General features: G+C 45.8%; 1 protein-coding gene across 1 annotated transcript in view; it reads right to left on the bottom strand.

Moving 5' to 3' along the window:
* Positions 1-2,571: 2,571 nt before the first annotated feature.
* LOC128732946 (papilin) overlaps positions 2,572-15,595 on the bottom strand; it is a 227,571-nt gene continuing 214,547 nt past the window's right edge. Inside the window, exons 6-18 of the mRNA XM_053826428.1 lie at positions 11,836-12,806; positions 11,652-11,772; positions 11,416-11,595; positions 8,186-11,363; positions 7,945-8,124; positions 7,616-7,786; positions 6,523-7,323; positions 6,292-6,462; positions 5,159-5,697; positions 4,944-5,094; positions 4,245-4,691; positions 3,875-4,147; positions 2,572-3,810 (exon numbers count right to left, since the gene is read on the bottom strand). Coding sequence (XP_053682403.1) covers positions 3,668-3,810; positions 3,875-4,147; positions 4,245-4,691; positions 4,944-5,094; positions 5,159-5,697; positions 6,292-6,462; positions 6,523-7,323; positions 7,616-7,786; positions 7,945-8,124; positions 8,186-11,363; positions 11,416-11,595; positions 11,652-11,772; positions 11,836-12,806 — 7,326 coding nt within the window. The 3' untranslated portion in view covers positions 2,572-3,667. The remainder of the gene's footprint in view (positions 3,811-3,874; positions 4,148-4,244; positions 4,692-4,943; positions 5,095-5,158; positions 5,698-6,291; positions 6,463-6,522; positions 7,324-7,615; positions 7,787-7,944; positions 8,125-8,185; positions 11,364-11,415; positions 11,596-11,651; positions 11,773-11,835; positions 12,807-15,595) is intronic.

Below are 15,595 nucleotides of genomic sequence, written 5' to 3'. Positions count from 1 at the left end.
TATGTTACCAAAGTCGAAACCGTGCCAAATCTAGACCCTTTTTGGATATGAAAATATTGACTGTAGATGCGTTAGAAATTGACTAAATATTATTAATCAACGATTCCAAGTCCGCCAAGAGTTATCCGTCCGGTGCAAGTAAGTTTTTGGCAACCTGCGGCAATAAAAATAATCCTACGGCAATAAAAATAATACTGTTCGTAACATTAATTTTTTAGTCATTTAAGGCTTGTTTGCGAAAACTGACTGTTATTTAAGCATATTTTTTGAAGTGAAATATTTTATGTTACCAATACGGATTATTTTGTTACTAAAATGCCAAATGTGAAATCCCACTTATAATGGCCCTAAATTCACAGAGGTGGTGATATGGATAACCAGAATAACAGTATATCAACACAACTGAGTACGCAAAACGGTTTTATAAACGTGCAGTGCCATTCAAATCTTTGCTTTCCACGCGCTGCCTCGTTCTTAAATTGCAAAACTTGCTGAACATTTCTTTAATTCAGCCATAATATTTTTTGCAAACATTTTATTAAACAGCAAGTTGCCTGCCTTGTATTTATATTAAAACAATATTAGACATCACCATATCCTCCATTCGCCAACACAATTGCAGCAAAAATATCCATTACCGAAAAATCTTACATTTTTTGCCAATCGAAAAAAGAACGATAATCATCCAATGATCGCAATCCTTTCTCATCTGCGAAAATTATCGCTTGGCGATCCTTTTCCGTGATATTTGCACACAGAGCGAATCACGAGAGAGTGAATCGCATTCCTCATGGCGCGTATATGTTCAGGATACAATACAGAGAGAACTAACTCACAGGATTGCCGATTGTGCTCACACACGGAGCAGCATCGTACGATGAATATAGCAATACACTGATAGACGATGTCGTTTCATATACCGAGAAAAAGTTGAATGCCACTCGCAGTTTTCTCGCGGATCACCAACATTGAGATGAATGGCTGGCGTTACTCTACGATTGGCACACCATAACACGGAAGTGGTTATGATCAGCAACCGCAAGGCGGCCTTAGAGACCAAAATTATCGTAGGGGGATAAGTGATTGTCTCCAAGCGTAGTGTGAAGTATCTAGGTTTAATGGCAGACAATAGGCTAAATTTCACCAGCCATGTCGATTATACTTGTGGTAAAGCGTCAACCCTAGCAGCAGTAACAGACGTCTGATGGCAAGCGTAGCCATGTCGATGCTAAGGTATGGCGTACTTGGGTATGGCCGGCTTTTGGTAGCAAGCGCAATCAGGCATGTTTGAACAAAGTTTCAGGCTGATGACGGTGCGCGTAGCGCGCGGGTATCGTACATATCGTTCGATGCGAGCGGGGTCATTGTAGCCATGATTCCCATATGCATACTTCTAGGTGAAGACATCGAGTGCCATAGGCAGAGGAACGTCAGGAGCGCTCGGGACAGAGTTAGCAAAGCAAAGCCTTGGGCATAACCGTCCTTAGCCATTACCCTTCTTTATCGACAGACTTCGCAGCCGGATGTTAGAGTACAGGACAGTTACGGGGCTAGTGCAACAATCCTACTAACTCTATCTAGCAGCACCGCCTGGCTGAGATTCGAACATACGACGACTGGCTTGTTAGACCAGAATCATACCTCGAAACTAAATGGGCGGTTGTCATGACAGAGTTAGGATGGACTCCATTAGGCGGTGACAAGCGAAATGGGACCACACTGAACACGGCAGGTGGACCCATAGGCTGATCCAGAACATCTCGGGCTGGATCAGTATAAGATACAATGAAGTAAACATTCACCTCACTCCATTTTTATAAGCATGGATGCTTTAAAAGGTACATACGCGTGGACGGGTAGCGTCGCCCTTTTACCTCGTATGTACGGTAGCCGAGGTAACGGCGGAGCATGTGATGTTTCGCTGTCCGCGTTTCGGAACCACTCGGCGTGAGATGCTTGCGGTCGTTGGACGAGACACCAGGCGAGAGCTAGTGGCGGTATGACGTGACAAGGGGTGTTGCTTGAACCTACACTAAAATCGGGTATAATAGAATGCTTATGCACGTCCTCCCTCCTGAAGTAAAATCTAACGGTAGTTTCGAGAGGAGTTCAGGAAACGGAGAGCAGCAGAGTTTTTAGTAGGTAGGCGCAAGTAGGCACCTTGCAAATCCTTTTCGGCACCGTGGAGGTGCTGTCTGTGAAGATTATATCAAACCTGCATAAAAATATAAAAAAGCGCTTCCTGCAGCGTTGCGACGTTCAACTGACGACTCTTCAATACGTTGAAAAGAACTACAGTGCTCCCTTGGAAGTTAAGAGATCGGCAGTTCTACTTCCCAAGTTTATTCCGATTATTCCAGTCCGAATTTGTTTTGTTCTTCATTCATTGCTTACTAGTATTTCATAGTAGCGACACAAACCCCTGTCTCCACCTGCCAGAGGGCCAACAAAGCTCGCCTTCACTTCAGATGAGTTTACGAAGTCTTTCAGAAATAGAAGTTGTCATTTTCGAAATTAATCAACAAGAAAGTGTGATATTTCACCGCAAATAAATTCACTGTCGTTCTCGGTTGTATGTATATCATCTACTCTCTTATTAGTATTTGTTATTCTAGTGAACATTTTTAACTTTCGTTACAACTCATGCAAGCAAACTAATGCTAAGGCTGTGAATGCTTTGTTTATTTTCCTACAAACCTGACAGAGCGGTTTTCACTTACTTTTTGCCTGTCAACAACGAACCCAGCTGTAGCTAATTGGCTTTTCGATTATTTACAATTCCAAATCAATGCAATGACTATCAGTTACAGTTGATCGATAAGATCAGCAGAAATGGCTCCAAACACCAAATTTAGAAAGTGAAAGATTATATTTTCAGAAAAAAAATGTTTGCGCTTATTAGTAGATAGCCTAAGTGATAAAAAAAAAGAATCTTTCATCGTCCCAAATTTGAGCATCCAGAGCAAAACATTTGTTGACAAACGTCGTTGTTGAACCTTCTTTCAAGTGTGTGGAAAAAAAATCTTAGGTCTAAGTCACATGATGCAGTTTGAGTACTAATGGCAATTTCTGGCGGAGTTAGTTTCAGTTTAACAAGACTTTCTTTTGTTCGCGGTTTACAGTTACAACTATATGAAACAGTTGTGAATAAGGATTTCTAGTTTTTTGTTGCCAAACTTGTTACACTTTGCAAGATATTCGACATATCTCCATCCTTACGTATTGGTGAACATTTATTTAGTAGCTTTTTTTTTGTTAGCGGCTGCACACTTAAATGCATAACATGGAAAGTTTTCGTTCACATTTGGCGCTCGAACCTATTCGCTCGTACTGAAATTAGGGGAAATTACTTTCTATTGGATTTGGTTTTCTGTGATTCTCTCCTCTGCGTAGACTAGAGAGATGAGATTCGTAATGCACGAAAACCTTCATAAAAAGTGCCCTTGGATTGGGTTGCACGTACTTTTTCGAAAATTGACTAATAATAATTAACTTTGGAAAAATTGCTCGAACTGAAAGTCGTCCTCTGTTAAAGTGAATCGGTAAACTTAAAACTATACGAAACTAAACATTAAAACACTCACGCATGCACGCACAGTACACTCAATCGTTCGTAATTATTGCCGTCCTTTTTTGTTCGTCGAAACCATCTTTTCGTTTCACCCAATTAATGATATAACTGTCCAGCCAGAGTGCAAGACCTGCAGCAGAACTTGGCGTAGTATTTGTGGTTACAGAATCGAGCTTGCACAATCAGCGCACACTTGGCCAGGAACGGGTTGTCCGTGCAGCCGGTCGGTATGAAGACACCTGTAGCAAAGGAAACGCGAGCTGTAGTATTCTAAGCAAGAGTTTTCAAGAGCACCAAACTTACCTTCCACTCGGACCGTATTTTCTTCGAATGCTTCCGAATGTTCGTTACGTGCCAGACACTTGTATGCACCAGCATCCGACGGTAGTGCCCCGAACACGTGCAGCGTGTTGTCGTCTTCAATGTACACTCGATTGGAAGGTTCCATTATCCGTCCATCCTTGAACCAATTGACCGTGGGCCGAGGGAAACCATCGGTTACGCAACGGATGGTAATATTACTATTCGGTGCGAACTGATGACCATATGGGAATTCTTGTCGTGCCGAAACCGGGACTGGAGAGTTAAAGCGATACAAGTGTTATAAGATTTAGCAAGTTATAAATACGGATAACACGAGTTAGTACGATGCACATCAAGCAGCGTAACTTACCTGGCTCAGGGATGTGTTCCGGCGTTGGGGGAGGTGTATAGTAGACGGAAGGTGTTGGACGAGGATAGTGATGAGCAACGGGACGGTAGGTTGGAGGAGGAACAGGTCGGGTATGGACAATGTAACGAAGGTATTTTTCATCGACCGGATCGGTTAGTTGAACGGGACCGAAGGCTTTCAACGTCACCGTTCGCGAAATGCCTTTACCAGCACCGGAATAAGCTTGGCAGACGTACGGTCCGAGATCGGACAACCGAACACGCATGAACTGCAGCGAGTAATCACGATTGATTAGCTTGATGGGCATCATGAAGGTCTCCCTCCACCAGGTTACGATCGGCTTGGGGAACCCACCGGCCGGACAGCGAATCGAAGTCGGTGCGTTTAGTTCCACCACCTGAGTATCGTTGAGCGGCCCCGCAATGTAGGCATCCCGTGGAACGGGATCTGTTTTATTTATGGCATATGTTAAGCACACGTGCAGCAGCGGTTACAAGCGTCAACAGAAACGATTATGCGCACCACAAACCAAACCAGTAAAATTGAGCGTTGTTTTGTGAGTTAGATAATGAAAATAGAAGGTTTAGATTTTGAGTAAATTAAAAACTAGCAAACAAAACAGTAAGATAAGTTGTGATGGAAACTCAAAGAGATGAAGCAAATCCAAAGCGAACCTTCCATTATATGGACGGTACTTACCGTTGACTTGCAGGGAAACTTCTCGGAAGACAGGATCTCCAATACCGTTGTCTGCGATACAGACATAGGTTCCGCTATCCGTACGATGCAGTTGAACGATCTGAAGATCGCCACTAGATGTCAGTACAAAACGTCCTTGGTTGGTGTTTAACTGTGCGCATACAAGAGAACCTCAAAAACCGCAACAAATCATTGAAATATCACACAGAACTTACGATAACTTCTCCCTTCTTCCATCGAATTGAAGGAGGTGGAAAACCGGTGGCGTAACATCTCAGTGTCGCTACTCCTCCCTCTTCGGACTTCACATCCAAATCTTCCTTCGGTACAGACTGCAACACCGGCGGAGCCGGTACTCCCGGTCCATATTGCGGATGTTCATCGACTACCGGTGGAGTCGCCGGTGGAACGCAGACCGTAGCACAACCTGCTTGGCAGCACTTGTTATCGTTTCTACAATCAGCATCCGTTCTACAAGCATCCTGGCAAACGGTAGCGTTTGGCAAGCGTGGACATTCTCCCTCCTTCGTAGTTGGTCTGCAAATTGCAACGAAAATAGTTCCGTCCTTATAGTCGCTCTGAATATCCACAGCACATTCCGTTCCCAACGGGCAGCGTTCGTGCTGGCAAGGATCTTCGCAAGAGCATCGTTCACAGTCGTTGTGTGGATCATACGATCGGGCCACTCCGTACGGGCAGTGCAACTGCTGGCACTCTTCGTTATAACTCTCGCACGGATCCAATTCGTTGTCGACTGGGAAATGGTCAGAAAGAAAGTTCCATTAGCTTTATTCACAAACAGGTAGAACACAAAGTGTTAGTCACATTGAAGACCCCTAGTGGAGCGGTTAGAAGCGACCCGTATTCCAATTGATTGACTGACAAAAGCTGGGACAGTAAGTGAGAGGACAGTAAACACCCATTACGTAGACCACATTGATGTGAATTTTGCGAGATGCAATTGCGGGCGAACAGAATGGAAACATTCGAGTGGAGTCAGCCGCGTGTGAGAAAGAAAGACAGTGAAAGACACGATGGAATGGATCAAGCATAATGCCCATATTTTCCAGAATCCACCGCAGACTTACAATCCACCAGATCGCCGCAATAATCGCGGCACTGGCTGTACGAGATGAAATTGTTCCGATTCCCATCGCAACCGCTGTAAATAAACGCAAAGCAAGTTTCCCGTTCTGCATCGTAGTACCAACGCTTTTGGTAGTGGGCTTCCTCAGTGACACACAAGCCAATCTGGGGTGGCTGAAGGCATACATCTAGCCAACAAACCGGCGGATAGGGATGTCATTGTAAACTAATAACATTACCAAATAGCTGATCACGATCTTACCTTGTTTGTTGACGCAAGCCGTTTCGCACTCCTCGCTAGTCGCAAAACGGTTTCCATTGCCTTCGCAACCACTGTAGTTGAACGAATGGCAGCTTCCGGTTAGAGAATCAAAATAGAATTTCGGTAGTGTCTCGTCACATGGTCCGGCATCCTTCGCTTCTTTACAGACATCTGGTAAAAAGAAATAAAAATCTCAAGGAAAGGGTAGACTTCAAAAACAACGTCACCTACCAACTCCACGATATTCACCACACTGTCGTTCGCACTGCTCCTGTGAACCGAAGCGATTTCCATTACCACCTTCTCCACTGTAGTAGTTTTGTCCGCACGAAGCTTGCTCTTTATTGTACACATAGACAATAGTTGGTTCATTTCCGGTTCCATAATCGTAAGGTTCGTCACAAACACTGCCGGCCGGACCTGGTGCAGGTGCAGGAGCTGCCGGTCTGCACTGTTGTTCACATTCTTGTTCCGAGTGGAAATTATTCGCATTGCCTTGGCATCCACTAAACGTGAATGAGTAACACCTCTGACTGCGTTGATCGTAATACCAACGAGTTTCATTCTCCGAGCAGCGTCCATAGGCCGGTCGTAGACTGCACGCATCCTCAGCCTTGCCACAAGCTCTGTCGCAATCGTCAAAGCTGACGAAGTTATTTTCATTACCACCGCATCCGGTGTACGTGAAATCCATACAAGTTCCCGAGCTTCGATCGTAGAAATACCGTCGCTCCCATTCCGAACACTCACGGTCTCCGGAGTCGACTTCCACAAAGCAAGAGCGAACGTCAAAACGCTCCTCCGATGGTCGTTTCGGTTCCTCCGGTTGGACCGGCGCCGGTTCCGCTGGCTTTTCTTCATCACCGACGCATCGCTTGTTACAAGCCTGTTCATCAGCAAAGTTGTTTCCATTGCCACCACAACCACCGTAATAGAACTGCCGGCAGCGCGATTCCTTCGTATCGAAATACCAGTGAGCCGTGTAGTTCTGACACTCACCAATTTCTGCCGGCAAGAAGCAGATATCTTTCTCTAAAATAGAAAGAAAAAATTGGCAAAACAAAAGAATCCATTAATTGATCAATTCCGCAGAGAATTCTGGTTATTCGATAGTTTGAGGTTAGTTTTTTTTAATCTACCACCAAAACCAGTTAGAAAATGTCAATTTTCATACAGCTGGAATGTATTCACTGACTTGTCCGGATGTGGGTTCAATTAGGAGAGTGCAAATCTTGCCTCCAAATGCCAATGGTAGGTTTAAATTTAATTGACACATTCCATCCCTGGTGCAAACAAAGCTAAACAAGGGATGGCGACTACTTACCGACCTTCGGGGGACACTGTTCTTCGCACTGGTCCTGCGATATAAACTGATTATCATTGCCACCACAACCGGTGTAGTAGTAAGGCATGCATTTATTAGCATCTCGAGCAAAGTGCCAGCGGGCTAGCTTGCCATCACATCTACCTTCATCCTTTGGCAATGTGCAGCTCGCTGTTATTTAGTGAGGGTGCAATTGGTTAAGAGCAATCGAATGAATAATGGGTAAAGCAAGCACACCCGGATAGATGTGTACACCGTAACCGTAAAGATACATCAAAAGCCAACACAGTGTCAATTCATACAGAAATAGAATCGAACCAATTACTTACGTTTGTGAACGCCGGGTTTTTTGCAGTGATAGTCGCAAGAGCTTTCCGTTGGATAGTTATTCTTGTTGCCTTTACATCCGCCATAATGGAAGCGTTCGCAGGTGTCTCGCTCTTTGTCGAAATACCATCGCTCGAAACTTCCGTTACAAGGTCCCCTTTCCGCCGGCTGATCGCATGGTGCTGCAACAAATTAAGTCCGTTAGCCTACTTCAAAACAATGTCAACCTCGTACTAAACTTACGCAGCGATTCATCTACAACACAAGCAGCTTTGCACTCTTCCACAGTTTCGAATCTGTTGGCATTACCCAGACAGCCTCCGTAGGTAAACTGTGTGCACATATTGCGCTCGGTGTCGTAGTACCACATGGGGTAGTACCCTGTGCAGGGACCGGGGATCTTTGGTAGTTGACATTTGTCCTTTCCTTCTGGTGCTTCGCAGACATCTTTACATTCTTCGGTAGTATCAAACCGATTTTTGTTTCCCTCACATCCTCCGTACCAGAAACGACCACAACCTCCATACTCCACATCGAAGAAGTATTTTACGGTATAGTTATGACAAGGTCCCATATCTTTCTTTAGCACGCAAGCCTTCTGCGGTGACTCCGGTACCATCTCACATCCTTCGAATTTCGTTCCTTGTGCATCGGTGACTCCATCCGGACAGCATCCGTATTTGCTTGTCGCACAAGTACAACCCTCAAAGTTGTCACCCTGCGCCGGTGTCTGTCCATCCGAGCAGCACTTGAACTCACTGTAAGAACAGTGGCAACCGTGATTGTGTGGACCCTTTGCCGCCGTAACTCCATCCGGACAACATCCAAACTGGAATGCATGGCACGGACATCCCTCGAAGTTTGGTCCCTGTGCATCGGTTTCCTTGTCTGGGCAACAGCCATGTTCTGCATATTGACATCCACAACCCCTATTGTCATGTCCACGGGCCGAAGTTGTATTATCTGGACAGCATCCATAAGGTGAGTATTCGCAACCACATCCTTCCAAACTAGGGCCTCTGGCTGGATTGATATTATCCGGGCAACAGCCATAAGGCGTCTCCAGGCAACAACCTTCGCGATTTGGACCGTGCGCTGGAGTCTTCTGATCCGGACAACATCCAAATGGTTCCGAAGCACATACAGCACATCCTTCTCCATTCGGACCGGTTGCCGCCGTGACGTTATCGCTACAGCATCCATAAGTTGAACCCGCACATCCAGCGTCTTCAACTGGTACATCTGTAACCACATCTACGACCTGTTCTTCAACAGGCTCTTCTACACCAGGACATCCCTTATGATTAGGTCCCTTAGCCTCGCTTACACCGTCCGCACAACAGCCATGTTTACTGAGCATACATCCAGCAACGGTAGTGGTTTCAACAGGACAACCCTCGAAGTCGTTACCTTGCGACGGTGTCACCTTATCCGGGCAGCAACCAAACAGTGACTCTTCGCACTCCGATTTAGGACAGCCCTTGTTTTTGACTCCCTTAGCGGGTGACACTCCATCCGGACAGCATCCGTGCTTAGTTTCCTTACATGTTTCTGGCGTCGGACAGCCTTCGTCAAACGGACCTGCAGCCTTCGTTTTTCCGTCCGAACAACAGCCGAACTCCGATTTGGCACACTGTGGCGTTTTGGGTCTAGGTTTACACTTGCGTGGTTTCTGCTCCTTTGAAATAACCGAAGTAAGCGTGTACGGTGTGCTGCTCTCATCTTCATCCTCTCCTCCTCGCAGCCAAATGTCAAATGTGCTGGACTCTACGTCGGTTGAGGTTTCGGTCGAAACCTCACTGAGTACAGTAGAGCTCTCGACTGTCGACGAATCGGAGACATCGCTGGCGGAAGAATCCGTTTGACCCGCCTCGGTACTAGATGCTTCCTGCGTCGAGACGGTCTCCTCGGTTACGGTCGATTCGGTCTGTTCGGTTGATAGGGTTTCCTCGGCTGATGTTGTTTCAGTGCTGAATACATCAACTGCAATGGTAAATTCGGAACTGTCCACTGTTGATTCAGAGGATCCAGTAGTGTCCACGGACGGCTCGCTTGAAGCGGAAACTGTTGTAGACTGAACGTCAAGGGTTGAGCTGTCGGTAGCTGTTTCGGTGCTAGTGTCAACCGTTTTCGAAGATTCACTTGAAGTGACTGTTGGTTCAACACTGGTTTCTGGGGAAGACGGTGAAGATGGTTTCTCGGAACTATCCGTTGTAGATGACGCATCAGTTGTTGAACTTTCGTCGGTAGTTTCTGTCGTTTCAGATGGTGAACTTTCAGATGTAGAATCTGATGTACTCCAGGATGCACTAGACGAAGATGCAATCGATGATTCCGTAGATGCTTCTGAAACGGAGGTTGAAGAAGCGGTGGTGGCAGATTCAGAAGACGTCTCTAGTGATGAAGCTGATGATGCATCCAAGCTTGTGTCTGCCGTGGCAGACGTCGAAGCTTCTGAACTTGTTTCCGTTACTTTAAGTGATGAAAGTGATTCCAATGTTGGACTGACTGACGACGACAATAATTCCGAAGCAACCGAAGCATCACTTGTAGGTGAGAAAATTTCAACATCGTCTCCAGAGCCATCGTCGGTCGCAAGAGAAGCTGACTCACCGAGTCTAGCGTCAATATCAAAGCCAGATCCTTCGATAGTGGATTCATCTGTGGAAGTATCAACATCTGTAGCACCTGTTTCAAACCCTGTGGCATCGCTAAGCATCATTTCATCGGTTTCCAATGACGATTCAGTGGTTCCCTGCGATGATTCCAAATCAACTCCATCAACTAGCGTACTGTTATCAGTAACCATTAGAACGCCATCTGGTGATTCAGTAGCTTCCTCTTCCTCATCTTCGCACCACTCTTCCTCGTCGTAATCGTCTTCCTCCAAAGGTTTACTGGTAACGTCCACCGGAATGATGCCATCATCTGTGCAATCATGGCCATTGCAAGATTCTGTACTCAATTCAATCGTATCTACCTTGCAGTTTGTTTCCGCTACCACAGTTCCATTGGCAATGCACAACACTTTGCGAGATTTGAACCCTCCTCCACAGTCTTTCGAGCAACTCGTCCAAGGACCGGTGAACCATTGGCCAGGGCATTCATCTGGGCCGTCACACTCGCGTTCCGCTTTCGGTTTCAATGCAATGTCACACTTGTAGTCATCGTCGGCACGTTTCAACGACTGTCCGTCGAAGACGCCACACACTACCGTCCGTGTCTGAATACCCTTTCCGCAAACAGCCGAACATTTGCTCCACTGTGAGGAGAACCACTGATATTCGCATGGTACTGCTTTGCACTCACGTTTCAGCTCCGGCAGCTCTCGGTTCGCGCAGAACTTATTATCATAGACAGTTCCCGATTTGGAAGCACAGTACACTGTTCGAGTTTCTACCGCCGTTCCACATTCGTCGCACTGCAAAAACCGTTTCAGTGATTCAGTTCAAACAATAGCATACCATACTCACCCCACTCCACGAGGAAGTGATATAGTCTACACCCTCGCAAGGCCTCAGCATGCATGTTTGCTGTACTTCCGGTTTCTCAGTAACGCACTCACTGTCATCTAGCACCGTAATGCGGCCATTTTCCTTGCGGAAACAGACAACGTTTCGATGTTGTTTGCCTTCACCGCACAGTTTATCACACTATAAACGCAAAAATGTAGTTAAAGGTTGTTAATCAAGCATTTGACCAATCTTACTGGAGACCATTTTCCAATGTACCATTCCGGACAAACTGTACCCCGATTGCATTCCCGTTCCGTTGCTGGTTTATTACCAACATGCTCCAGACAGACGGCATCCTCGACGGTTTCCGACACACTGAAAACGAGACGCGTAGACAGTTAGTAATCGCTACTGCCGAATGTTTGGAACCAAGCTTACCCTTCCGCAGACACCCTCTGACAGTGCACATCTCGTGTCTGTTTGCCTTCGCTACCACACGGTAACGAACAATTTCCCCACGAACCTTCGTGCCACTGGGGTGGACAAGCTTCCTGTCCGCATCGCTGGGACTCGGTGGGCTTCGAAGCTGCGTCACAAAGACTCTCTTCTACCTGTTTAAGAGTGGTGCGGCTATTACAAGTTACGTTTCGATACTGTACTCCGCCCCCGCAAACTGCACTACAATCATCGAAAGGAGTGTACGTCCACGAGTAGCTATCTGGTTCGTCAATTGGGGCGGTCTTGGATGCGATGCTGTATTCGTACGTTACACCAACATTCCGATCTTGTGAAAGCAAAACCAGATACACTGACTCCGACGTCGGTCCCAAGCAAGTTAGCTTATCCGGAGCGGCAAATCCTTGCGGTTTTCGCTCGTAATGCCAATCGCTACCAGCAAAAAACATCACACGAGGAAAATCAATTCGATAGTTGCCATTCAGATGGTAGAATCCAGTTAGATTACGAATCGCCAGATAGTTGTTTGAAGGACCACGCTCTTTTATGGCGATGTTGGTAGCTCCGGCCGGGATCAACAGCAGATCGTTATACCCAACCTGTAGGTTGCTAGCGTCCAACAGTCCGGTGGCGGTTTTACAACCGCTACCGTCTCCTTGGCAGATTCGACACTTGTCCTCTTTGGCGTTCGATCCGAGCATCATGTCGCAACCAACCGCCTGGCAAGTTCCGTCAACGCACACGTCGAATCGTTCATCATTGCAGCGAGTTCCGTCGGTAACTTTTGCCTTGTGACGATAGTAGAACCGCTCCCCGATTGGCATACAATTCAATTCGCACGGATTGGGCGCTTTGGTGTAGGGTACCCACTGATACCGGTGCCCATCGAAGGGAACACTGTTATACTCGGAGCACTGCTGCTTGCGGAAGTCCAATTCGCCTTCCGGGCAGTCCTATGGTAGAAGAAAGAAGGTTCGATAATTTATGACATTTTTTTATCGATCGGGTAGAAAATTCAATTTCGTCTAATGATTTGGCGAACGAAAAATCGCATCATCAGTCATCTCCTGGCTAGAAGAATAATGACACGTTAGACGGCAGCAGCAGAAAATTGTCTTCTCTAATAAACCAATCAAAGGAAATGTTTCCATTTTCAGCAGACGATAGCGTCGGTTTTGGAAACACAAGTACCCGACAGTCTGTGCCATAACGGTACGTTTCTCAATGCAATAGGTACCTACCTACTAGTAACCGGGCAAGACTGTGTGTCGGAAAGGAATCTTTTTTTTTGCTTGCAGACATTTATGCAGCTGCTAGACTCAGCAGAGCGCAATTGATTGGTACTGTGCAACCATCGAATTGGATGCGATTTGAATGAATACTTTTTTCTACAAAGCACTCTCTCAAGTGGGCACTAGTGCCATCTAATCATTCAATGCGATAACACAAAAAAAAACCGGCACTAACTTGTAGCCGAACTGTCGACGGATGAGGACGAACAGCCAACGAAAACACTGTCTCACACTCAGGGTTCTTCGCTGTTTCATTTATTACGGTTTTCAACCTGAATAAGAAAGGAAAAAAGCTGCCATTGGTTGTTTTGTCTTCAACGCAGTACCTATAAATTGTGAAGAACAACTGACTTCATCTATCCTAGCAACTGTATGACTAACGAAGAGTAACTATAAGGTTCGTAGAGAAGCAAGCATTTGGCGAATGAATCGAAAGCCATTGAATATGTGTCTTTGACATAATAAAATTTATCGACACAATTATTGGCTTTCTTCCGCGTTCATCTCGGAATGCTTTTCCCTTGGAAAGGAGAAAGGATCGGAGTTCTCACAGCACTACTTCGGGTGAGGAAAATTGGATAAACTACGACGGCCAGACGGTGCTGGAGGGTGCGATGGAGAACAAGGGCTGCAAAGGCAGCACGAAACCGGTAACTGATATGCGATTATTTGTTTCCACCGGAAATAGACGATGCGGTGGTTCTGATATGAAAGGAGATACTTTTTTTTGTGAAAGTGCATCAATGCTGATGCTGCGGTTGGAGCTGCCTTGGTTTTGTAACATTTTGCCAAGTTTGCTTTTTTTGTCCGTCTACCTGATGGCACCAAGAATGATACGGTGGTGGTGGTGGCGGCGGCGGCCGAGGCGTTCGGTGAGAACAGAAAGTGTTGCTTACGATGGAGCATCCGGTGGTGGCACATTTATTTATCTGTTTCGCTGATTTCAGGTAATTTATGGAGAACTGCTGTGTTTTGAAGCTTTTGCTATTGATACAGTGTTGTCGTATTTGCAAAACAATCCGAATGTTTATGTGCGATTGACTACATGGGAAGTATCTATCATCGCGATTGAAACTTTTAATCGATTTTTCTTGGCTGTGCTTGCATGATGTGGCGGCACGGGTCTGTGATTTCCACTGTATCTCCTGCAAGCCCAATTCATGAAACAATAAATCCGAAGAATGCAATGCAGAGAGTGCGTCCTTGCTTGCAGGACAATGCGATGGAGGCTTCCCACGACAAGAAAAGTTTTAGTTAACTATGGCAAGATTATCAGTAGTAGAAGTATTGGATATTACATTGGCGATCTTGTCAACTTGAACATTCGATGTGTTTGTGCCAGGTAAGGATTTTGTTTAGCCACATCAATCGCTAAACAAAATCCTTACCTGAAGAACAGTGAATCCTTACGTGAAGAACGAGTTTGATAAGGCATGGAAAAGGAAATTTAATTCTGTAGCAGGATTTGAAGGTGGAAGTCGACCGCTTGTTAAACGCATATATGCATAGTAAAAACAAAGTTTATTACTGTAGTTTGGTTTGTTTGTAGATCAAATTCTCCGGCTGCTCCAGCTGCAGGTTCGGAAATGGAGTTATGAGGCGAGTGCTTGTCTTCACTGTTGCTTTGTGTTCATGTTCTTGAAGCTGTCATACGTTACTGAACTGTCAAAAGATACCAGATAACGTATTCATTAAAAAATTGACTTTTTTCGGATGGTGATGAAAAAAAATTAAGACAGCTAATTGAGTTGGATAAAATTTCCATGGAAGGTAATTATATTAGCTTACTTTCAAAAAAATCAACAGCTCTTTCAGTCAAGCTCTAACCGTGACGGCGAAAACAGTGAAGCTACTCCGTTCAGAAGTGTGCGCGTTCAAAAAACGGTACCCCGCCACGACCAAAACGAACATCGTGCGGCACTTTGTGCATTCCGGATACACCTGTTCCGGCATCTACAACAACTTGGCACTATTGGACAACAATCAGAGCATCGAAAGAAAGCCCCCCAAATAACAATTAGGGTTTTATTACACTTTTATGATGGCATTTAAGACCAAAATTGGTCATGGAAACCGCCATCCGCAAAAGTACAATAAAACTCACATTGTCGCTTGGACCCGTTTCCGGACGGCCGACCAAAGGATGCTGAAGAAGAAGACCGAGGAAAAAGTGGCTATATCGCTGCATGCGCTTGGCCGGCAGGTTGGTGCAAGCGGTCAAACAGTGAAAAAGTACCTGGCGAACATGGACATACATGTCGGCAATCCCGTTCACTGGTCTCGGAGCTGCAGGCAATGACACAGCGGTAGTGGCTGAATGAGATGATCAAGAAGATTTTCTAGGCGAATCGCGACGTGGCGGTGGTGATGGACGACGAGACCTATCTCACCCTGGATGGCAGCGACTGGCAGGGCACTTCGTATTTTACTTCCTTCACGAAGGAAGTGAG

The sequence above is a fragment of the Sabethes cyaneus genome, chromosome 1 (assembly GCF_943734655.1).
Source record: "Sabethes cyaneus chromosome 1, idSabCyanKW18_F2, whole genome shotgun sequence".
NCBI lineage: Eukaryota > Metazoa > Arthropoda > Insecta > Diptera > Culicidae > Sabethes > Sabethes cyaneus.
This window is presented reverse-complemented; position numbering and strand designations above follow the sequence as displayed.